At 42.6% G+C, this 26,223-nt stretch overlaps 1 protein-coding gene across 2 annotated transcripts in view; it reads right to left on the reverse strand.

The window, feature by feature from the left end:
• Nucleotides 1-1,016: 1,016 nt before the first annotated feature.
• LOC137346099 (carnitine O-acetyltransferase-like) overlaps nt 1,017-26,223 on the reverse strand; it is a 64,218-nt gene continuing 39,011 nt past the window's right edge. Inside the window, exons 7-15 of one of the 2 annotated variants that reach the window (XM_068009395.1) lie at nt 25,843-26,017; nt 23,518-23,696; nt 19,431-19,531; nt 17,715-17,834; nt 15,359-15,481; nt 13,009-13,144; nt 8,998-9,060; nt 7,382-7,519; nt 1,017-2,240 (exon numbers count right to left, since the gene is read on the reverse strand). In XM_068009395.1, coding sequence (XP_067865496.1) covers nt 2,025-2,240; nt 7,382-7,519; nt 8,998-9,060; nt 13,009-13,144; nt 15,359-15,481; nt 17,715-17,834; nt 19,431-19,531; nt 23,518-23,696; nt 25,843-26,017 — 1,251 coding nt within the window. In that variant the 3' untranslated portion in view covers nt 1,017-2,024. Of the gene's footprint in view, nt 2,241-4,172; nt 4,258-7,381; nt 7,520-8,997; nt 9,061-13,008; nt 13,145-15,358; nt 15,482-17,714; nt 17,835-19,430; nt 19,532-23,517; nt 23,697-25,842; nt 26,018-26,223 lie in introns of those variants that run through there. The other variant, XM_068009396.1, reaches the window with a different exon arrangement.

Here is a 26,223-nt window from a genome sequence, read left to right on the forward strand (position 1 = left end):
GATGAAGGTGTTCCCCGCCCCTCCCCCCCCTCCTCCTCATTAAGCTCCAACCATGCAAACTGCTTCATGTACCAACAGGAATGGACATCACCAACCATCTCCTCCTGAGCCTCAATGTATTTGTTAGGATGGAACAAGCTTACAATCTCATGCTGGAAGCCAAGCTCAAGTTCCCCAATTATTCTCAATTATACAGTAAATGGAAAAGTCCTGGGGAAAATTGATGTCCAGAGAGATTTGGGTGTTCAGGTCCACTGTTCCCTGAAGGTGGCAACGCAGGTAAATAGAGTGGTCAAGAAGGCATACGGCATGCTTTCCTTCATCGGACGGGGCATTGAGTACAAGAGTTGGCAGGTCATGTTACAGTTGTATAGGACTTTGGTTCGGCCACATTTGAAATACTGCGTACAGTTCTGGTCGCCACATTATCAAAAGGATGTGGATGCTTTGGAGAGGGTGCAGAGGAGGTTCACCAGGATGTTGCCTGGTATGGAGGGCGCTAGCTATGAAGAGAGGTTGAGCAGATTAGGATTATTTTCATTAGAAAGACGGAGGTTGAGGGGGGACCTGATTGAGGTGTACAAAATCATGAGAGGTATCGACAGGGTGGATAGCAAGAGGCTTTTTCCCAGAGTGGGGGTTTCAATTACTAGAGGACACGAGTTCAAAGTGAAAGGGGAAAAGTTTAGGGGGGATATGCGTGGAAAGTTCTTTACGCAGAGGGTGGTGGGCACCTGGAACGCATTGCCAGCGGAGGTGGTAGATGCGGGCACGATGGAGTCTTTTAAGATGTATCTAGACAGATACATGAATGGGCAGGAAGAAAAGAGATACAGAACCTTAGAAAATAGGCGACATGTTTAGAGAGAGGATCTGGATCGGCGCAGGCTTGGAGGGCCGAAGGGCCTGTTCCTGTGCTGTAATTTTCTTTGTTCTTTGTTCTATACATTAGCATTCAAAAACACCAAAATCATTAAAATTAGATACATATACAATAAATGGGGGAAGAGAAAAAATAGTTGCAAGAAACTATTTATTTAAAATGCTGTTACATCTCATTACTTTTTGTTAATGGTAGAATAGTGTTCATAATACTGGCAAGAACCAACATGCCGCAGTACAGCAATGTGTCTGAATATTCGCATGAAAAAAATATACTTCAAACGTCAAACAGTGTTACTGAGAAAACTATTTGAAACATTCCATTTTAAGGGATGGTGACTATCACCTTCTTTGGGATTGAATGTCAAATTTAACCCACAAACATAGGATGAACTTCAGTGGCTGGCTGAGCTCCAAAGTAATGGCAGTAACAATCCAGATGCTTGTACAGAGGGATTCACAATACACAAAAACACAGAAACATTACTGCAAGTGAAATGAGAGGGTCTAAGGTGATAGCGGTGTGTGGCAAGATCTCAATAATATAGTGTACAATGCTTGGTTAGACCTTAACATCTTTAGACTGTGAACATGAGAGACAGTTACGAGATGCTGAAAGAAAGCAAAAAGACAAATCATTGCATTTAACATAAAATTGTAACAGGCTTATATTGCACGTGTATATTGACCTACACAATGAAATCTGTACCCTCGTGTTAATGTGCCAGAGAAGACATCAGTCACCAAATATGTTACGCAAGGGAGTCCAACAGAAATAATAAATGAAGCCCATCTCTTGCATCCACACAAATACACCTCATTTGTAAACAGAAGACACCATATTTTTTTTTTTTTAACGGGACAGACTGAAACTTGGGTTTCATCAGACACATTGAAAAGAAGAACATTACACTTTGACCTTTGAATACAAGGACTGATAGCAGATTTTTGGTCTTAAACAGTCTCCAGCATCTTGCAAGTAGACATTATGGTGAGTACCGACTAACAATTCAGTGGTTGGGACATCTGGATTGAACAGACATCTGCCTCAACCAAACAATTTGGTTCAGTTTGCAAGGTGACTTCTCGATAAAGGTTGTATTGTGTTCCTCGCACAGGAGGATGACTTATGCCGAATTCCCCTATGCAGTCTGCCTCGATGTCTCTAAAACTAAGTTTTGCATGTCTGACAGAGCAGTCTCCAGAGATTTTGAAAACCATTCTGCATTAGTCTCTTCACAGCAGTTGAAGGCAGAGACCGAGAAATTGATATGGTCTTCTAGGGGATTGTACCAGACGCCATATCCATCTGGCACCATGGGACCAAAGCACATCACGCAGTCTGCTCGGGCGGCCACCTGTACAGGAGAAAAGATTCAACATTAAGGCCAATCTTTTAGCATCAAAACAACTAACACATGCACAGTACATGAACTTACCTCCACCTCCACCAGACTCACCATTTTGGACTCTCAGCCCAGGAAATGAAAACCACACATTTCTATTGCCACGCCATCCTCACAGCTTTACTCCTTACCATGAGTAAGAGATGAAGCCTAGGTCAAAGTGTCTGATCCTGAATGACTACAGAGGCTGCCAGGATTAATCATAGATGTTGCTTCAGTAAATCAGACCATCCAAAGCTTGTAAGTCAGTGGGAGGATTCAAGGGTGATCAATGTGAGATGCACTGGTTGAGTTGGAGTTCACAAGATGCCAAAAGGATAAAACTACACAGCTCAATATACCAATACTGAGTTCTGATTGAACCAGAAAGTTAGAGGCATACAAATTAGGAACATGCGTTGACTGGGAGGGGCAGTACCTTCGTCTGCAACGTAGCTGGGCTCCGTTCAGAGTCAGAAGATAATGAGTCCAAGCTCTGACCCCAGAACCAAATATAGTCTAGGCTGACAGTCCAGTACTGAGTGGGTGCTGCACTGTCAGGGTGAGATGTTAAACCAAGCTCTCAGCTCTTTTTCACTAGTTCTCCCAATGCTCTGGTCAACATTCCACCAACACCACTAAAAATAGGTGAAGTCATCATTTACCTCATTCTTGTTCATGGGATCATGCTATGCACAAAATGCCTGCCATTTTCAAAGTAATTGTGTTGAGACATGGATGTGCTGAGGCATCTCTGACCAAAGTGATAGATGCTATATAAATGCAGGACTCTCTTTTCCTACCTCTGCTGTCCTCCAATTGTGCATGGCCAACAATTCCAACCTAATTTAGTGCCTAGAAATACACATAAAGATTAGACTGGATTTCCTGGTTATTGACAGCCAAATCCAACAAAAAAAAAACAATTGCTCCACGTGTACCGAGACCTTTCATCTCTTTAAGCATTTGTCCAGTAAAGTTTAATTTCAGTGATAATTTTAACTTCAACTATTCTGTCAGATAGCATGGTTCTGCATGATGACTGTAATCTGTAAATGATCTTCCCTCATATTCTGTACATTTTCCTCTGATTTTGCAAGTTCCCCTCCCAGACCTTAACTCTCTCCTGTGAGTCAAAAGGTTGAACACACAGGTCCCATCCAAACTCGAGTGCTAAATCTAGGTTGACACTTCAATGCTGTACCATAGGAAGTCTACCTCAGTGTTATTACTGAGGGAGTGCTGCATTGTTGAAGGTGCTGTCTTTTGGATGAGATGTTAAATCGAGTCTCTGCCTACCTGTTCAGGGGGAGCTAAAATATCCTATGGCATTATTTGAAGAGTGGGACAGCAGGTACAGAGATAGTGAATGAATTCCCTAGACTTTCAATTGGTCCCAGCAGTATGGAAGGTAGCAAACACAGTACCACTATTCGAGAAAGGAGGGAGAGAGAAAACACAGGGAACTATAGGCCAGCTAGTCTGACATCAGTAATAGGCAAAATGCTAGAATCTATTATTAAGGATGTGGTAAGAGGGCACTTAGAAAATCATAAAATGATTAGGCAGAGTTCACATGGATTTATGCCAAATTGAGGATGTAACTAGTACGATGGATAAGGGGGACCCAGTGGATGTAGTGTACGTAGATTTTCGAAAAGCATTCAATAAGATGCAATACAACAGGTTATTACACAAAATTAAGGCACATCAGATGGGGATAATATATGAGCGTGGATTGTGGTTGGTTAATGCATAGAAAACAGAGTGGAGGAATAAATGGGTCATTTTCAGGTCGGCAGGTTGTTAACCTTTATTACAAAGGGATTGAAATATAAGAGTAAAGAAGTCTTAATATTATACAGGGAATATTGTGTATAGTTTTGGTCTCCTTACCTATGAAAGGATATACTTGCTTTACAGGAAGTGCATTGAAGGGATGAGGGGATTGTCTTATGAGGAGAGATTGAATAGATGAGGTCTACAGTCCCTAGAGTTGAGAAGAATGAAAGGTGATAATACTGAAATATATAAAATTAGAATCATAGAATAGTTACAGCACAGAAGGAGGCCATTCAGCCTGTCAAGACTGTGCCAGCTACTCAGCTAGTTCCACTCCCCTGCCTTTTACCCATGGTCCTACAATTTTTTTCTCCAAATAATTGTCCAATGCCCTTTTGAAAGCCACAATTGAACCTATCTCCACCACACTCTCAGACAGTGCATTCCAGATCCTAACCAGTGTGTAAAAAAAAAAGTTTTTCCTCATGTTGCCTCTCTTTCTTTTGCAACTGCCTTAAACCATATCGTCCTTGCTTTTGTACATTAAGCCTTTAGTCTTAAAGCCCAGGATTCCATGTGCCTTATTAACTGCTTTCTCATCCTGCCTTTAATAAGTTGTGCACATATCTTTTAGAATCCCTTCAGAATTGTACCCTTTAATTTATACTGCCTTTCTATGTTCTTCCTATAAAAATGTATCACTTCACAATTCTCTGCATTAAATTTCATTTGCTATGTGTCCACCCATTCCACCAGACTATGTCCTCTTGAAGTTTAGCACTATCTTCCTCACAGTTCACAATACTGCCAAGTTTTGTGTCATCTACAAATTTTTATAGAAATTGTGCCCTATACACCCAAGTTCAGATCATTAATATAGATCAAGAAAAGTAGTGGTCCCAATACTGACCCCTGGGGAACTCAACTATCTACCTTCCTCCAGCCTGAAAACAACAGCTCACCAATACTTGCTATTTCCTGTCATTCAGCCAACTTTGTCTACATGCTGCCACTGTCCATTTTGTTCCATGGGCTTCAACGTTGTGGACAAGCATGTTATGTGGCACTTTTATCAAGGAGCTTTTGGAAGTCCATCTATCCCACATCAACTGCATTACCATCATCAACTATCTCTCTCATTTTATCAAAAAACTCAATCAAATTAGTTGAACACAATTTTACCTTCACAATCCATGCTGGCTTTCCTTAATTAATTCACATCCGTCTATGTGACTGTTAATTTTGTCTGAAATTTCTTCACACAAAGTGTTGTGAATTTTGGAATTCTCTCCCTCAGAAGGCTGTGAATGCTCTGTCATTGAGTCATATTCAAGACAGAGTAATAAGATTTTTGAATACTAGGGGAAATCAACAGATATTGGGATACTGTGGGAAGGTGAAGATGAAAAGGAAGATCAGCCATGGTCTTATTGAATGGTGGAGCAGGCTTAAAAGGGACAAATTGCCTACTCCTGCTCCTATTTCTTATCTTCTCTAGTGAAATTTTATCCTCATCAACCCCCACCAACGGATTCACCTTAATTGCTGTTTGAGAGATCTGGCTGCCTTTTCTTCTAGATTACGGGGACTGCCTTTCAAACGTAATTATTTGACTGAAATGCTTTGAGACATTCTGAGAATGTGAAAGATGCTATATAAATTCATTCTTCCTGTCACTGCCCCCACTCCTCCCCTGAGAACAACAAAGCAGATCTACGAAAGACTTTAGTAAAGGCTTTAATAAAAATGTCTGTAATTCTTCTGTCTTTGAGGACAGAGAAAGCCCATTTAAACCATGTGATTTTAACCATATGATATCACACAGTTAATTGGATGATGCATTTCAACCAGACATCTCAAAGCACTTCATCTATAAAAGTGCTTTGAATGTTTTAGGCATTCTGTGCACAGCAACATCCCACAAAAAGTAATGAAGTAACAGGAAACAAATAAAAATAGATTGCTCTTTTCAGGAATAGGGTGCTCTCTTAAATCAGGGACTTAATTTTCCCAGTGTTATTTTCAGTGCACTGTTTAACACATTTGTGTTCAAATCCAGTCTCTGGATTTTAGGAGTGTGCAAAAAATGACACTAAAAGTAAATTAAAGTTCAATGTTTAATAAGAAGCTAAATGATGAGCTATCATTTAACATTTAACTCTAAAGATATTTAGCCCATGTTCATTTCAATTTATTTTTCATTTGAAATCTGTTATGTTCTCCTGAAGTATTATATACACCCAACTTAAGAACTACAACCTCAAATGATCATAGGGTCAGATTGCTCCAGAAAGTCTGAATATATAGAAGGGTAAATTTTCCAAGTGTCAGGCAAACCCCCCACCCAAGACAGAGGTACACATTATTTTGCCTCATGAACATTAAAACTTAAAAATTGCAAGTTCCTGACTGGAAAGACATTTTCATCGTACCAGACAATGTGGAAACAAAGGAAGCCAGTCCCTGCCCCCAATACACAGAAAGAGACCGGTCAAACCAGTCGGTCACGTGACCACCTCCTGGCCAACTCGGGAAGTTTTAAACTGGACAAACAGATTTTGAACTCAGAACACCGTGTGCTGATGAACTGAGAACATGTCCTCGCCTGTCTGCCTGCTTCCATCTGCTTTCCATGGAACTGAATCTTGTGAAAACATGTGAAACACAAAGAGAGAAAGGTTTCCTACATGAACAAGATTTTAAGAAGACTACTGGGCCCCAATGAAAAGCAGGACTACTTACAAAACGACTACAGTGAGCTCAAAGCACCGTGACAAGACAGTGCCTCAAACTGTTCCACCTTATCTTTTCTGTCCCTATTTGCATATGTATACCGCGTGTGCATGCTAGCGTGGGTGTGTCATATATCCGTAGGCGTGAACCATATTACAGTTTAAGCTTTAAGTTTTAATAAAATTTCATCTTCTTTCAACTTGAGAAAGCCTGTGTGAATTGGTTTCTTTGTCTTATAATTGGAAAACGGTGAACAAGGATTCACAAAGGGGGGAGCTCAAAACACAGTGTGTTTAAAATTAAACCCTGTTACAATAAGTCCAGGTGAAGATAGTAACAGACCCCTAGACACCTTTCGCACCTGGTCATAACAAAGGCACCACACCACAGGCTGGACCTTGCACACAGCTACATATTTCAGAAAATCATGGGCATGCTACCTGCAATTGTACAATAAGCACTGGACAGAGGGCCTTTGAAATGAGACAGTGAAGAATATCTGGGTGTGACTGCTGTGTGGTAATCCCATTGACAATTCAGGAGATACTGTAATTATTATTATTCCCTGACATTATTCCCTGTTCCCAGTTTAGACATACCTGTCCTGTTGAGAGCCTCCAGTGTGTCGCCACAGCAAAAGATGTGTCCATGAAGATCTCTGGCACACTCAGACCTTCTTCAATAGCCTGCAGCTTCAGGCCCAGCAAGTGCCTGTCAATCGCCATTCCTTTAAGTGCCTGTGAGTAAAATAGAACAAGTATGTTCTTTGAAAGTAAAAGATTCTGTTCAAATTCCTCAGATAGTTAATGAGCGCTTACTGCTTCAATTATCCTATCCAGTTATCTGTATAATGCTAGGTTTAATAATAGTCCCTAATTGCACAGTCGATACTTGAGCTATGAAGTGTGTTAAACCATCATAGACACTACTATTTTCATCAACCATAACCTATATTGTATCAGGCCTGTGTCCTCAGTACCTTGCTCTTTGACAGCGAGGCCTGGACAACGTATGTCAGCCAAGAGCGACGTCTCAATTCATTCCATCTTCGCTGCCTCCGGAGAATACTTGGCATCAGGTGGCAGGACCGTATCTCCAACACAGGAGTCCTCGAGGTGGCCAACATCCCCAGCTTATACACACTACTGAGTCAGCGGCGCTTGAGATGGCTTGGCCATGTGAGCCGCATGGAAGATGGCAGGATCCCCAAAGACACATTGTACAGCGAGCTCGCCACTGGTATCAGACCCACCGACCGTCCATGTCTCCGCTTTAAAGACGTCTGCAAACGCGACATGAAATCCTGTGACATTGATCACAAGTCGTGGGAGTCAGTTGCCAGCGTCCGCCAGAGCTGGTGGGCAGCCATAAAGGCGGGGCTAAAGTGTGGCGAGTCGAAGAGACTTAGTAGTTGGCAGGAAAAAAGAGAGGCGCAAGGGGAGAGCCAACTGTGTAACAGCCCCGACAAACAAATTTCTCTGCAGCACCTGTGGAAAAGCCTCTCACTCCAGAATTGGCCTTTATAGCCACTCCAGGCGCTGCTTCACAAACCACTGACCACCTCCAGGCGCTTATCCATTGTCTCTCGAGATAAGGAGGCCGAAGAAGAAGAAGAATAACCTATATTCCAACAACATAGATCAAGTCCCTCTTGTAACATTCTCTTATATAATAAGGTTTACCTAAAGTCTCATGGCCACGCACAGATTGAAATACTAACCAACATCCCAATAATAATGGGAAAAAGGATTAACAGCTATAATACCGTACATACCAAAATGTCAAAATTATCAGCAGTTCCCTCTGCTTTCTTCAATATGAAGCCATGGCCACTACCTTGCCCTTAACACTACTTACACATTCCCTTAACTGATTTACATCCTCAGATTCATAGAATCCTTTTGTACTTCATCATTCATCTCATTTCAGAAATGTCTTATTCTGCTCTCTTTTCTATAGCTTGTGATATTCTGTATTCTGAGACTTTCTCCTCTCACAAATGTCATCTACCATTTTCTCACTCAATTCTATCTCGAGAAGCTCATAGAAGAAACAATCTTTCAGACCATTAGGTTAATTGGAATTACATTGGCCATTGATCTTACCCTCTCCCAGGAAATTGGATCACAAAGTCTCAACAAAAAAAGCCAAACCACTACCAGAACTGGCATGCAACAGATTTCATGGAACAGTTTGGATTCAGATTCCCTCTTACCATGTCTGTGTAAGCACCATGGCAATCGACAGCTTTCCTCAATGCTGCTATCTTCTGGCCCAACTGTTATTCAAGGAAGAGAAAAGTATATAATGTTAATCATGGTGAACTGCACAATATCAAAAATGCATTCAGAAAAAGGTTGGTTTGCAATCATTTGCTTTGTAACATGTTAGAGTGATTTCCCTCACATGGTAAAACTGCATGTGATCAGTTTGTCTCTGCCTGGTTGGCCCTTGGTATCTTGAAGATACTATTTAATGCTGGTGTCATTGCAATCAGTGAGTATGGTCCTCCAGTCAGGATCAACACTGGGATCAGTGAGTGGGAATCCCCAGTCAGGATCAACACTGGGATCAGTGAGTGGGAATCCCAGTCAGGATCAACACTGGGATCAGTGAGTGGGAATCCCCAGTCAGGATCAACACTGGGATCAGTGAGTGGGAATCCCCAGTCAGGATCAACACTGGGATCAGTGAGTGGGAATCCCCAGTCAGGATCAACACTGGGATCAGTGAGTGGGAATCCCAGTCAGGATCAACACTGGGATCAGTGAGTGGGAATCCCCAGTCAGGATCAACACTGGGATCAGTGAGTGGGAATCCCCAGTCAGGATCAACACTGGGATCAGCGAGTGAGGATCCCAGTCAGGATCAACACTGGGATCAGTGAGTGAGGATCCCCAGTCAGGATCAACACTGGGATCAGTGAGTGGGAATCCCCAATCAGGATCAACACTGGGATCAGTGAGTGGGAATCCCCAGTCAGGATCAACACTGGGATCAGTGAGTGGGAATCCCCAGTCAGGATCAACAATGGGATCAGTGAGTGGGAATCCCCAGTCAGGATCAACACTGGGATCAGTGAGAGAGGATCCCCAGTCAAGATCAACCCTGGGATCAGTGAGAGAGGATCCCCAGTCAGGATCAACACTGGGATCAGTGAGTGAGGATCCCAGTCAGGATCAACCCTGGGATCAGTGAGAGAGGATCCCCAGTCAGGATCAACACTGGGATCAGTGAGTGGGAATCCCCAGTCAGGATCAACACTGGGATCAGTGAGTGAGGATCCCAGTCAGGATCAACCCTGGGATCAGTGAGAGAGGATCCCCAGTCAGGATCAACACTGGGATGGTGAGTGAGAATCCCAGTCAGGATCAACACTGGGATTAGTGAGTGGGAATCCCCAGTCAGGATCAACACTGGGATCAGTGAGTGAGGATCCCCAGTCAGGATCAACACTGGGATCAGTGAGTGGGAATCCCCAGTCAGGATCAACACTGGGATTAGTGAGAGAGGATCCCCAGTCAGGATCAACACTGGGATCAGTGAGTGAGAATCCCAGTCAGGATCAACACTGGGATTAGTGAGAGAGGATCTCAGTCAGGATCAACACTGGGATCAGTGAGTGGGAATCCCAGTCAGGATCAACACTGGGATCAGTGAGTGAGGATCCCAGTCAGGATCAACACTGGGATCAGTGAATGAGGATCCTAGTCAGGATCAACACTGGGATCAGTGAGTGAAGATCCCAGTCAGGATCAACACTGGGATCAGTGAATGAGGATCCTAGTCAGGATCAACACTGGGATCAGTGAGAGAGGATTCCCAGTGATTAGTACTCCCAATGTACAATAAGTTCAGGTATTCCTAAACCAGTTCCGAATGAACTACAAGCCTAGGGCACAAAATGGCCAACAATTTGACTGGATGGATAGCTATTGTGGAAAAGTCACAATTCACACTTCTTACTTGAGAAAGGATATACTGGCACTGGAGAGGGTGCAGAGGAGGTTCACTAGGTTGATTCCGGAGTTGAGGGGGTTGGCTTATGAGGAGAGACTGAGTAGATTGGGATTATATTCATTGGAGTTCAGAAGAATGAGGGGGGATCTTATAGAAACATATAAAATAATGAAGGGAATAGATAAGATACAAGTAGAGAGGATGTTTCCACTGGCAGGTGAAGCTAGGACAAGAGGGATTAGCCTCAAGATTAGAGGGAGCAGATTTAGGACTGAATTAAGAAGGAACTTCTTCACCCAGAGGGTTGTTAATCTATGGAATTCCTTGCCCAGTGAAGTAGTTGACGCTTCTTCAGTAAACGTCTTTAAAGCTAAGGTAGATATCTTTTTGAACAATAAAGGAATTAAGGGATACGGTGGGAGCGCGGGTAAGTGGATCTGAGTCCACGAAAAGATCAGCCATGATCTTATTGAATGGCGCAGCAGGCTCGAGGGGCCGGACGGCCTACTCCTGCTCCTAGTTCTTATGATCTTATTACAGCAATATGATTGAGACTAAATCATTTGGAGGAGCATTGCTCTAAACTGGGCCTTGTCATACCTGACCTGCCAATGGTTGGTGTTAACACCAGGAGCTGATAATGGGAAAAGTTTGCTCATTCTCATCATTGAAACCTTTCATTTTTAAAAGTGCAAAGACATTTATTTATAGAGTAAAGGACTGTGGCTCTCATGACAGATATAGAGTCAGATTGAGAGGTAGGATGCTGTGAACACGTTGAGGCAGAGCTAATTTTCCAAAGGTTTGTAAGCTTCCAGAAGGCTGCATAAACGTTGAGCTAATCTCTACTTTGGCTATTGTTTTCCTCTGCGGGTTGTATTTTTTTCATGATTTCATTACTAACAGCCAGATATTTGTGCACACGACATCTATCATAGGTTTCGTTGCCTCTATATTTGTGTCCTATCCTCGAAAGCAATACCATCAGCAAAGTCAGACTCATTGGAAATCTTTTCCCGGCTTTGTTCCTTGACTTTTAGTTGAGTACAGAATATGGTATAACTCTGACTGAAGCAATATATAGCCAAATATACACTGCCTACACAGACCAAGTAGAGAAGCTGGTCTGAAAATTCCACTGGAGTTCTCCCACCATAACATCATCAGCAAATCGGTGGAGACACAATTTAAATGGCCATTGATGTTGTTGCTATGGAATTTTGGAAACCATCCCTGTCTCAGCTCATCTGCTGGTGAAACCCTCATCCATGCCTTTGTTATCTGTGAAGTTGACTATTCCAACGCACTCCTGTCTGGCCTCCCACATTCGACCCTCTGCCTCGATTTTACAATTGTCATCTTTGTTTTCAAATCCCTCCAAGGTCTTGCCCCTCCCCATCTCTGTCACATCCTCCAGCCCCACAACCCTGTGCTTCTGTAATTCTGGCCTCTTGAACATCCCCAATTTTAATCGCTCCACAATTCGTGGCCATGCCTTCAGTCACCTAGGCTCTAAGTTCTGGAATTCCCTCCCTAAACCTCTTTCCTCCTTCAAGACACTCCTTAAAACCTACCAAGTGTTTTGGTCACCTGCCCAAATACCGCTTTTTAAAAAATGTGTTCTTGGGATGTGAGCATCACTGGCAAGGCCAGCATTTATTACCCACCCCTAACTGCCCCTGAGCAGGTGGTGGTGAGCCACCTACAACTGGGCCATTTCAGAGGGCAGTTAAGAGCCAACCACATTAGTGTGGGTCTGGAGTCACATGTAAGGACAGCAGATTTTCTCCCCCACAGAACATTAGTGAACCAGATGGGTTTTCAGGACAATCGGCAGTTTCATAATCACTATTAATGATTCAGATTCGGTCATTAATTGAAATTAAATTTCTCCAGATGCCGTGGTGGGATTTGAACTCCTGTCTCAGGAATATAAGTCTGGGCCTCTAGATTACTAGTTCAGTTACATAACCACTGTGCTACTCTCCCCCTTATGTGGCTCGGCATCACATTTTGCCTGATAATGATTCCATGAAGTGCCTTAGGATGTTTCATTAAGTTAAAGGTGCTATATAAATACAAGTTGCTTTTGTTCTTTTACTCACTGTCAGTAATGGCCCTGCAAAATTTCAAGACCATTATTATTTAATTTTACTACAATTGCTCAAATTAAATCTCTATTGCTGCTATTCAAGGGGTTCAGAATTTAGTTTAAGGGAAGGGGGGGGGGGAACATATTTCTATACAATTTCTAGTGACAAAGTACCTCCTTTTCTGGATCATCCATACTTGTCACAAACTGCAAGGAATCTGTAGATGATGATCGGATTACATCAGTGCGTCCTAGGTGGAAGTTTCTCAGTGAAACGCTTTCGCATGTGGCACACAGCTCCTTGTACATTCTGAAAATGACAGTTAAGAGCAGTAACAATAAGAGTAATGGGGAGGGTTGAGTAACCAGCAATTGTATAAACAAACTCAGACTAGATCACTTCAAAGCAAAACTGACATTTTTGCTGCAAGTTAAAAACTACAATCTATACCTTCATAATAAAATCCAACTTTGTCTAAACAGAATACTTATCCAACTTTGAAATGAAACTTCAGAACACGTCCTAGTACAGAAACATGGGAGCCAATAATGCAGCCTTGGTTTCCAACTGTTAGAACTGCTTTGTGTTCTCAGGCATGAAGGCCTACTTCAACACTCCATGTGCAGTGCATGTAAACATGGCCCCGAATAACTTCATGTGCACAGAGGCTCGTGAAGCCCCAGTGTTTTAAGCTGGTGGGGGGGGGGGGGGGGGGATGTCCCATTATGTTCAGACACTACAGGCAGAACACTCCAGATGCTCAGTCCCAAGGCTAAACAAGGTTCTGATGCACAGTCCTCAACCTGAAATGTTAAATCTTTTTCTCTCTCCACAGATGCTGTCAAACCTACTCAGCATTTCTGGCATTTGCTGTTTTGAATGAAACAAAAGGAAGCCAATGGAAAAATTCCATGAGTAATTGCTGGCTATCTTCTCCAAGTAGAACCATGCCTCACTCAGCATGAATGGGCCTCCAAATGGGCTTACTTAGCTTAAAAACAAAATACAGGTACAGCCTTTTGAGAGCAGCTGCAGCTGGATAGGCACGCCCGCACTTCCCCACCACTCTACAACCTTGGCATGCTCCAGAGTGTCATGTGCTAATGTTCTGAGATGTTAATCTGCCTTATCATGCAAGCAGCCAAGTGCAGAAAGTGTCATTAGCAATGACAAGATAGTTGGCATGTTAAGGAAATGTAGGTTAACTGGATGGGAATGAAATAGCAGCTCAAGGCACAGGTATGTCCCTTATTCAACTGGACATCACAGCTCTGATATAATGTTTGTTGTATATCTGAGCACCAGCATTCCAAACTAGCAACGGAAGGACATATTTGGGAAGCGGAAAATGTCAGGGCAGACTATGAAACAGATTGTCGGAGTCAGACAGCAGCTGCGCTCATCACAGAATGTGAAAGGGTCAGTTAAAAGGCAAATTAAACTAACAGACTGAGGAAGATTATTTTTTCTCCCTATTTGCTCTATGCTCTAATCTGGCAGTGAGGATCCAAATTACACCCAGGTCTTCTCCAGAGCACAACACAATATCGAAAAATTGATGGTCCAACTGGGTAAGGGAGAAGAATAAAAAAGTGAAAAGATTAAACAGGCTGGGTTTCCTTGCTCTGGGAAAGAGAGAAAGCTGAGTGGTGATCTGACAGAGGTCTTTCAGATGATGAAAAGGTTTGATTGGGTAGACTTAGAAAAGATGTTTCCACTTGTGAGGGAGACCAGAACTAGGAACCATAAATACAAGATAGTCACTAATAAATCCAATGGTGAATTCAGGAGCAACTTCTTTACGACCCAGAATGTGGTGAGAATGTGGAACTCGCTAGCACAGGGGAGTAGTTGAGGTGGATAGTAAAGATTTATTTACAAGAAGATAGAGACGTACTTGAGAGAGAAAATAATAGAAGGATATGTTAATAGAGTTAGATGGAGAGTGGTTGGAGGAGGCTCATATGAAGCATGAACATTAGCATGGGCCTGTTGAGCAAAATGGCCTGTTTCTACACTTTGTAACTACTTTGTAATACTCTGGCTAAAAGGAGCTAAACTGGTTGGTACATAGTCAGGGTCATCATTTGACCTCAAGCAACTTCAGTTTACATTTAACTTCGGAAGATGGAATCTTTTTTTTTTAACTAATTTAATATGTGCAGCATTCCCAGCTCTCAGTTTCAAGAGGCCTCTAATTCCTGAATTTAAATGTGAACATTACTTCTTTACCTGCCTCTATAAACAGATGTTAGTTACAAAGTCTTTAAAAGTTGAACAAAAATTTAAAACAAATGTAAATTTAAACAGGAATCAGAATCTCTGAAGAATCCAATCCAAAGTGCAATTCATCAGTAAGAAGACAAGACTGAGGGGGGTTAGTACAACTCCAGTAACCTTCAATGAAATTTAATTATGGACTACACCAAATCAATAGCTGGACTCGCACCAGTTATACAGTGTTCAATTCAACATCGCCTGAGTGATGGTTTGAGCCCTTTCATTCCATCATTGAGTACGTACCTAAAATAGGCCAATTGTAGTGCCATTTGAACAAAGGAATCTGGACTCATGCCATGTAGTTTGGGGAAATCTTTGCCAAAGTTCCTGTAGGTGAAGCAGCTGATATCCAAGTCATTAACTAAACTGTAACAGAAATACAGTTTCAGCTGAGTGTGTAATTTACAATTCCACAAGAACTTACTAAGGAAAAACTATGCTCAGATTAAGAATAGGATGGTCTCATTAAAATCCAGGCCTACATCACAACCAGTACATGAAGAAATCCTTGTTTGGTTTCCATGCTTTGCCAGCAGAATTGGTTTATAACATGATCTTCTGTACTTGCTAAGATACAAAACTCTACATAGAAACACTTCTGCAGCATGCAAAGCATCTCCTTTATCCAATCATCCCCATTAACCAAACATTATTATCTGCAGGAATGCAGCTGCCTATTAATTAAAGGGCTTATTACAGAAACCTGGGAAAATCCATTATGTTTTCCATTAACCGTTCAAGGTTAAGCACAACGGCAAATACTGACCTTAAAGCAGCTTTCAAATTGTCAGGAGCAATTTCACTGTCTCATTAACTTTATACAATTTGTTATACATGGGGTAGAGTTTCCCTGGTGGCTACAAATCAGTGATCCAGGTGCAAACGCTGCCAATCTTGAGTAGTGATTTATCCTGGAGTTTCCGTTCAAACTCATTTGCATACCGCCAAACACAAAATTCCTCATCAGCCAGGGCAATCAGGTACCATTTCAAAATGTTATTGTTGTTTTCAAACTTGCTTCAAAAAATATTTTTTGATATATTTTAAGAGTGGTAACTTGGTGCAATTTTATTAATAGGGTTCATCACAAAAAATAAGCATTTTAAATCACTAAAAATGACTTTTAAAATATGTATAGGAATATTTGCTAGTTATACTGGTCAGTTTCTTAGTCAGTAAAAAGTAGCATTTGTGCCACACAAGTGCCAGGCAATGAGCATCTCTAATGAGTGAATCTAACCATCTCCCCTTGACATTCAATTGCATTACCATCGCTGAATCCCCCACCATCAACATCCTGGACGTTACCATTGACCAGAAACTTAACTGGACCAACCACATAAGTACTGTAGCTGCAAGAGCAGGTCAGAGGCTGGCTATTATGTGGTGAGTAACCCACATCCTGATTCTTCAAAGCCTATCCAGCTACAAGGCACAAGTCAGGAGTGTGATGGAATACTCTCCACTTGCCTGGATGGGTGCAGCTCCAACAACACTCAAGAAGCTTGACATCATCCAGGACAAAGCAACTCGCTTGATCGACATCCCATCCATCACCTTAAATGTTCACTCCATCCACCACCAGTGCACAGTGGCAGCAGTGTGTACCATCTACAAGATGCACTGCAGTAACTTACTGAAACCCCTTCAACAGTACCTCACAAACCCACAACCTCTACCACCCAGAAGAGCAAGGGCAGCAGGCACCATCTGCAAGTTGCCCTCCAACTCACACACCATCCTGACTTGGAACTATATCGCCGTTCCTTCACAATCGCTGGATCAAGATCCTGGAACTCCCTTCCTAACAGCACTGTGACTGTGCCTACACTTGGACCTGGACTGCAGCAGTTCTAAATGGCAGCTCATCACTACCTTTTCAGGGGCAATTTGGGATGGGCAACAAATGCTGTCCTTGCCGGTGACACCCTCATCCCATGAATGAATAAAAAATAACTTTCAAAAGTGTTCCTATTTGTATCCTTGCACCCAAAAGAACCAGCTTAATTTTCAGAGCTTCCTGGAAAGCCAGGAAATAGGCGCAATTTGTGGAAACTCCCAATGGTGACCACTTCGTCCTGCAATCATGGCCAGTTTTATGCATGGGGCCAGCTTCTAGTTCGATGTTTTCTAAACTATTGCCCAAGATTGTGAAAACTTGATTTGTGCTGAATTTGGAATTCCGTGATCCTTTGGGCTGGTTTAGCCAATTTCATGTCATTGCTCCGGAAAAAAACTCACGTAATAAAATGGAAACTCTACCCCGATGGCTTCTGGGCAGACACTCAGTGAGATTTCCTGGTGAGATTTCCTGTGGCAAAATTGTAAGTATATTCTTTATAGACATGGTTACAATTTCACCACACTGAGCGCACAGAGGAAATCTCCTCTCTGTGAGCTTTTGTGCATTCAGGATTATATTGAATCCATTGTACAGGGTGGAAGCTCACGCTCTGAGAAGGAAGAGGAAAAACTAGATTGGACGGTGATGTATAAATAAGACAGTTGAATAGCGGGTTCTAAACATTTAGGCTTTCTTTCATTACATGCATCCAATCCCACAAATACATCAGGCATAACTGACAGCTACAATACTCACATGTCCAGATTCTGTTTGGCGTGCTCAATGTCTCTTTTTATCTCTGGAGTGATGTAAAAATAAAGTTTCTTGGGTAATGGCAGAGGAATCATGGGAGCTCGAACTGTATCTGGGTCCTTACTAGAAAGGCCATACATGAATTTAAGGTTTTTATCTTCCATAAACAAGAACATTGATTTTTTTTTAAAACACAGCACGGCATCAATTAAAAGTTAAGTATTATACAAAGATAATGCTGGACGTTCATTATATACATATCACCTCATTCCCTACAGAGGTCAAGTGAGCCCGAGTTAAGAAACTGGTTACAGCTGTTGTCCATGTCAGTCAGTGGAGACAGTGGGCAGGGATGTGTTACTGTCGTCCCATCCAGTGGGAGATGGAACTAACCTGCCTTACAACTGGTTCCGACCCTTCCAAATCTCACACTGACTTTTGGATTCAGCGCTCCATCCCTGTCTCCATTAAAGCACTGCCCAGGGGTTTAAACTTACAACCTCCTATTTGGGGTGTTCAGACTGATCATGGAAAACCACAAAGATATACATAGTTCTTCACACATTTCTTACTTTAAACAAATTCCATATATTTACCAGATTAAACTGACTTCCAAATGTACCCTGAATAAAAATATCAGATTGTTCTGCCATCTCTGCAGCTATTAAATCACTCCTGACTAAACAAGAGCCATGTTTATTGTTAAGTAGAGTATAAAAGTACTCGGAATACTATTCAATGGGCTGTACATCTGCAAATTAGATTGAATTGTATCCATCAATTAAAAACACAGATAGAAAATATTTGGGTCCAATTTCTACTCAACGCTGCATAGTAATTCTTCAGGGGTGACCATTCATGTCTAGTGTAAAGACTTAATGGCTTGTGCGAAGTTAAAAATGATGTCTGAATACAATGCTGGTGACATGGACGGGTGTCATTTGTGGCTTAGTTGGTAGCACTCTTGCCTCAGAGTCAGAAGGTTGTGGGGTTCAAGTCTTACTCCAGGACTTGAACACAAATTAAAACTGACACTCCGGTACAGTCCTGAGGGAGGGCTGCACTGTCGGAGGTGTTGTCTGTTGACTGAGATGTTAAACCAAGGCCCCATCTAGCCTCTCAGGTGGACGTAAAAGACCCCAAGGCACTATTTTGAAGAAGAGCAGGGGAATTATCCCAGGTATCTTAACCAATATTTATCCCTCAATCAACATCACTAAAACAGATTATCTGGTCATTATCACATTGCTGTTTGTGGGAGCTTGCTGTGTGTAAGTTGGCTACCATGTATTCTACATTACAACAGTGACGACACTTCGAAAGTATTTCACTGGCTGTAAAGCATTTTGGGTTGTCCTGTGGTTGTGAAAGGTGCTCAATAAATGCAAGTCTTTCTTTATTGGTAGACCAGTGCTGAATGCCAAAGATGCTCACTTGACTTTGCTCTGCTGCTATCCTAACAGAGGCCGTAACATAATTGATATAAATAAGTTAATGTCTCTATTCAAATAGCAGACAAAAGCAAACACACTATGCACATCCCCTCTATATCAACAACAGTAATTATCAGTCTTCTGAATTAAGTCAATTTTCAATCATCTGCATGCTCTCTTAAGCACAGATAATACAAGAGGAGAAAAATGGGGACACATTTAGAAGTTAAACAACATCTTAAGTAAGTCACTAAAAAGGATTTTGCTTCATTCTGCACTTTCTTACCAATAATCTAGAACATGATCTAATATGGTGACAATGGGTGGGCCCTCTGCAGAAGACTGTTCATATATAACACCACAGGATCCATCCTCCCCGACAATGAACTGTAACATAATCAGATAATCTTAGATACTCAGGTACAAGAGATATTGCAGGACATTAGTCCAGCTGGTTTATTTTCTTCATTCATACATGATATACACCAGGTAAAATTAATTTGCATTCAGAATCAGAACTAGGATAAGACAGAAATCTTGGTTACCAGGACAACAGGGAACTTGTCAGATCAAACAAACAGATCAAAGTTTTTTTTTGAAAAGTAGAGGCTGCAGGGTTCTAGCATCTGAAGAACAATGGGTTTCACCTTCCCAGATTTTCAGATTATAAACAAGGAGTCAGGTGATTCTAAAGATGTAAATGTGCATGGTAGCTGGAAACAATGAAAATCTCAGGTGGCTCTGCTGAAGCCAGACTTGTGGACTTTGCATATTGGAAAAGGATAACAGGCTATTGACTTGTGATTCCAGATAAATGTAACAGATTTTCTGAAGATAGACAGGCTGTAAGAAAGGAGGACAACTGGCGGTGGCAGTCTTGAGAGAGAGAGGGAACGGCTGCTCTCAGAAGATTCACAGCAAAAGGCTGTGAAGACTCAAACTTGTTCTGAAAGTTGAAATTTGCAGAGAAGAAAAGACCAACAGGATCACCAGGAATTGCCTCCACAGATGTCCAGGTTGAAAGTGTTCAGAGAAATGAATGAAGAAGATATGGATTTTTGAAAAGCTCTGGGCAATCCAACCCATTGCAACTGGGAGGAATTTGGGATTTTTAACCACAAAGATTTTTCCATCAAAGAGGATTGTGTAATGCGTAAGTGTGGTTTTCAAGTGTTTTACACATTGTACAGCGAGTTCGCCACTGGTATCAGACCCACCGGCTGTCCATGTCTCCGCTTTAAAGACGTCTGCAAACGTGACATGAAGTCCTGTGACATTGATCACAAGTTGTGGGAGTCAGTTGCCAGCGTTCGCCAGAGCTGGCGGGCAGCCATAAAGGCAGGGCTAATGAGTAGCGAGTCGAAGAGACTTAGCAGTTGGCAGGAAAAAAGACAGAAGTGCAAGGAGAGAGCCAACTGTGTAACAGCCCCAACAAACAAATTTTTCTGCAGCACCTGTGGAAGAGCCTGTCACTCTAGAATTGGCCTTTATAGCCACTCCAGGCGCTGCTCCACACACCACTGACCACCTCCAGGCGCTTACCCATTGTCTCTCGAGACAAGGAGGCCAAAGAAGAAATAAGAAAATACTTTTCTTTGTAAATTGGACGATCAACTACTTCCAAAGTACTACTTAGTTAATGGGGATTTCTTCTAGTTTAGTTTTTCTAATAAAAGTCTTCAAATATGAAATCTTGTAATTCTTTAAATTGGGCTCCAGGTTCGTAACTCATATTTTAATGTGAATGGTCTCACTGAGATTGAAACAGTAGTGATTACAGTACTGGACAAGCAACCCAGTGAGTTTAAATTATATCATGACAAGTTCAGAAATTTAGGGAACGATCTGGCCATTTGTGGGCAGTCCGAGAATGAATGACCATGAAGGGATGCAGAGTGCCATAAAAATTCCACTGGCTCACTGCGAAGGAAACGTGCTTTTTTTATTCATTCATGGGATGTGGGCATCACTGGCTAGGCCAACATTTATTGCCCATCTCTAATTGTCTTTGAGAAGGTGGTGGTGGTGCCTTATTGAACCGCTGCAGTCCATGTGGGGTAGGTACACTCACAGTGCTGTTAGGAAGGGTGATCCAGGATTTTGACCCAGGAACGGTGATATAGTTCCAAGTCAGGATGGTGTGTGGCTTGGAGGGGAACTTGCAGGTGGTGCTGTTCCTATGCATTTGCTGCCCTTGTCCTTCTAGGTGGGAGAGGTCACGGGTTTGGAAGGTACTGCCTGAGTAGCCTTGGTGAGTTGCTGCAGTGCATCTTGTCAATGTACACTCTGCTGCCACTGTGCGTCATTGGTGGAGGGAGTGAATGTTTGTGGACAGGGAGCCAATCAAGTGGGCAGCTTTGTCCTGGATGGTGTCGAGCTTCTTGAGTGTATTGCAGCTGCACTCATCCTGGCAAGTGGAGAGTATTCCATCACACTCCTGACTTGTGCCTTGTAGATGGTGGACAGGCTTTGGGGAGTTAGGAGGTGAGTTACTTGCCGCACGATTCCTAGCCTCTGACCTGCTCTTGTAGCCACGGTATTTATATGGTTACTCCAGTTCAGTTTCTGGTCAATGGTAACGCCCAGGATGTTGGTAGTGGGAGATTCAGCAATGTTAATGCTGTTGAATGTCAAGGGGGGATGGGTAGATTCTCTCTTGTTGGAGATGGTCATTGCCTGGCACTTGTCAGGTGCAAATGTTACTTGCCACTTATCAGCCCAAGCCTGGATATTGTCCAGGTCTTGCTGCATTTCTACACGGACTGCTTCAGTATCTGAGGAGTCGTGAATGGTGCTGAACATTGTGCAATCATCAGCGAACATCCCCACTTCTGACCTTATGATTGAAGGAAGGTCATTGATGAAGCAGCTGAAGATGGCTGGGCCTAGGACACTACCCTGAGGAACTCCTGCAGTAATGTCCTGGTGACCTCCACCAACCATAATCATCTACTTTTGTGCTAGGGATGACTCCAAACAGTAGAGAGTTTTCCCCCTGATTCCCATTGACTCCAGTTTTGCTAGGGCTCCTTGATATCATACTCAGTCAAATGCTGCCTTGATGTCAAGGGCAGTCACTCTCACCTCACCTCTTGAGTTCAGCTCTTTTGTCCATGTTTGAACCAAGGCTGTAATGAGGTCAGGAGCTGAGTGGCCCTGGCAGAACCCAAATTGAGCGTCACTGAGCAGATTATTGCTAAGCAAGTGCCGCTTGATAGCACTGTCAACGACACCTTCCATCACTTTACTGATGATTGAGAGTAGACTGATGGGGCAGTAATTGGCCAGGTTGGATTTGTCCTGCTTTTTGTGTACAGGACATACCTGGGCAATTTTTCACATTGTCAGGTAGATGCCAGTGTTGTAGCTGTACTGGAACAGCTTGGCTAGGGGCGCAGCAAGTTCTGGAGCACAAGTCTTCAATACTGTTGCTGGAATTTTGTCAGGGTCGTAGCCTTTGTAGTATCCAGTGCCTTCAGTCATTTCTTGACATCATGTGGAGTGAATCCAACTGGCTGAAGACTGGCATCTGTGATGCTGGGAACTTCAGGAGGGGGGCCGAGATGGATCATCCACTTGGCACTTCTGGCTGAAGATTGTTGCAAATGCTTCAGCCTTATCATTCGCACTGATGTGCTGGGCTCCCCCATCATTGAGGATGAAGATATTTGTGGAGCCACCTCCTCCAGTTAGTTGTTTAATTGTCCACCACCATTCACGACTGGATTTCTACCAGGTCTGGCCTAGTCATGACTCTAGTCCCACTGTCAGGTTGATGCTCTCGGTTGTAAAAAAAAAACAAGTCGGCAAGGCAACTAGGGACGAGGGTAATAAATGTGACCTTGGCATCATTGTTCACATCCCAAGGATAAATTATTTTCAAAAATATTCCCTGGACTATCCAATCATCTCTTATCAATTATTTATCCCCAACCTTTACATTCTACTCAACCGGATATCAATCTACTCTTATTTTTGTGAAGAACCCAATGAACACAGTAAACAAAGTCTATATGTCCCCGCACTCCTGGTGTAAGAAGAGTGTAAACGGTACAAATTGTGTGCCCGGCAGAGGAGCCATTATCTTCATGCAAGGAATGATAAAACAGCTAGTATTCATTTATCTAACTTCGCACATGCAGCAAGCATGTAACTAGCACACACTTCCTGTACAAATCACATTGAGCTCCCACATGTAATAGCTCCCAGCACTGGATCGATATGGAATTTAATGCTTTAAGACATTGTAAATAATAATACTTCTGAATGCTCAATGCAATTTCTTTATGGAAAGCATTTCACTGAGGGCATCAAGGAACTACACCTCTTTTTACAGTATAATGAGTTCAGCGTGCTGCCTCGGTCTCTTGTACCTGCAGAGTTTTGTCAAACCAACGGTTTCCACTGTTCGAGTAGCTTCCTCCTCCATGCAGCATCTGAGCTGCCATGCGGCTGGTGTACTTCTCCTCAGAGATCTTCAGGACTGGAGAATCGAGACACACGGTGAAAATACTCTTCTGAATGGCCCGCACCGATTCTCTGTTCAGTTTGTCTGAGGAAGATATCAATTGCTGTGTTACAGAAGGGAAAGTAAAAAATAAAGGAATGTGAGGAGGCCATTCAGCCACCTGAGCCTATTTCACTATTTAACCAGATCACGGGTGGTGTGTAACTCAACTCCATTTACATGCCTTTGACCTACATCACTTCCCTTAACATCCTTACCAGTCTCAGTCTTAGAAAGTTCAATTGGCCCCTAGCATCCACAGCCATTTGGGGGGTTGGGAGGGGAATGGCAGGGGAAAGAGTTCCAGATTTTCACTTCCCTTTGTTTGACAAAGTACTCCCTGATTTTGTTTTTGAACGGCCGAGCTCGAATTTTAAATTTGTGCACTCTTGTTCTTGATTTGCCCACCAGAGGAAATAAAATCTCTGTGTCTACTGTGTCAAATCCTTTCATCATTTTAGACACATCAAGGAGCACATTGTACATTATATATACAGGAACTGTATGTACATTATATTTGTAGGAACAGTATCCAATACAAGGTAACTCTCTATCTAAATTAAATGTTCACTTATCCTCCAGTTCTAGTTCTTGCGAATGAGCCATTACACATTGTATTCCTGACATACAGTCCTTAACGTATGGAGCATAAAATACTGCCAACAGTAGGAAGTTATGGTGAGCCTTTATAAAACACTGGTTCGGCCACATCTGGAGTACTCTGTCTAATTCTGGGCACCACACTTTCAGAAGGATGTGAAGGTTTTCGGGAGGGCGGCACAGTGGCGCAGTGGTTAGCACTGCAGCCTCACAGCTCCAGGGACCCGGGTTCGATTCTGGGTACTGCCTGTGTGGAGGTTGCAAGTTCTCCCTGTGTCTGCGTGGGTTTTCTCCGGGTGCTCCGGTTTCCTCCCACAAGCCAAAAGACTTGCAGGTTGGTAGGTAAATTGACCATTATAAATTGTCACTAGTATAGGTAGGTGGTAGGGAAATATAGGGACAGGTGGGGATGTTTGGTAGGAATATAGGATTAGTGTAGGATTAGTATAAATGGGTGGTTGATGGTCGGCACAGACTCGGTGGGCCGAAGGGCCTGTTTCAGTGCTGTATCTCTAATCTAATCAAAAGATTTACGAGAATGGTTGTAGGGATGAGGGACTTCAGTTCTGTGGACAGATTGGAGAAACTGGGGCTATTTCTCCTGAGAAAAGGTGAGAGCAGATTTGAGGGAGATGTTCAAACCCATGAGGGGTCTAGATAGATTAGAGAGCAAAATGTTCCCCTTAGCAAAAGAGTCAAGAACCAGAGGACACAGGTTTAAAGTGATTGGCACAATAACTAAAGGCAACATGAGGAAAAACTTGTCTATTCAGAAAGTGGTGTGGTTAGGATGTGGAAATACACTACCTGAGAGAGTGGTGGAGGCAGATTCAATCAGGGCTTTCACAGGAGAATTGGGTAAGCAGTTGAGGGAAAACATCTGCAAAGCTCTGGAGACAGGGCAGGGGAGTGGGACTAACTAAACCGTACTTGCAGTGAGCCAGCACAGGCTCAATGGGCAGACTGGCCTCCTTCTGTGCTGTAACCATTCTCACAGAATTGGTGACAAAAGAGAAAAATTTAAAGGCCTTTAACCAGAATGGAAGGAAATCCCAATTCAAAAATAACACTGTGGGGAAAACAATCTTCACAGATCAGGTGTAAAACCATATTTCATTTGTGCTACATGAATAGTGGGGATTCTTCAGAAAACTGGGCAGTGACACATCTTTCCTATTGTAGTTTTCCGTAATACCTTTTCCACTCTTCCCTCAAAAATCTGGATCTTCTTAAATTGGGTAATGTTCCCTGACAGGATGGCTGAGATGTCCTAAGCCTTCTTGGTGATCTGAGTCAGTCCTATCCCTGCTTCATCTTCAGGTCGACTGTACGTACTAATACTGATGATCTTTGCCATTTCTTTCTCAAACTCTCCCCCAAACCCAACAGCTTCCTCCACTTAGTGGTGCACTTGACAACATTGAATCAGTCTTAAATAACTCTGGGCTCAATTGAGTTAACTTGTGGAAGCTTTATCGAGATTAAAATTGAATCATGATATTACAAACCAGTCATCTATTTCTCACAATTTAGTTTAAAAACCAAATGGGTTCATCCCCTTTCCAGCATTGCAATCATTCCTAGATTCTACCTTTCATGAGGGTATTGTAGGCCTGTCCCCACGTGTTCCTGTGATCACTGGTGAGCACACCCAGTGGCTCCTTGTCCGTTTTCCAAGAAAGATTCCGGATACGCTGCAACTGCATGTGAATCTGATCCACAGTTAGAGGGGAGCCATCACTGTTATACACATCCAGGTGAAAGAACTGCAAAGAGAGTTAGTGACAACCATCAACAGCATCAGTGAAACCCAAAGAATTCCATTGCAACAGAGCCTCAGAATAAGCAATAATTCCCACAGAATTACACTGTAACACAGCCTCAGAATAAGCAATAAATCCCACAGAATTACACTGTAATACAGCCTCAGAATAAGCAATAAATCCCACAGAACTACACTGTAACACAGCCT

This window comes from Heterodontus francisci, chromosome 29 (assembly GCF_036365525.1).
Source record: "Heterodontus francisci isolate sHetFra1 chromosome 29, sHetFra1.hap1, whole genome shotgun sequence".
In the NCBI taxonomy this organism is placed as follows: Eukaryota; Metazoa; Chordata; class Chondrichthyes; order Heterodontiformes; family Heterodontidae; genus Heterodontus; species Heterodontus francisci.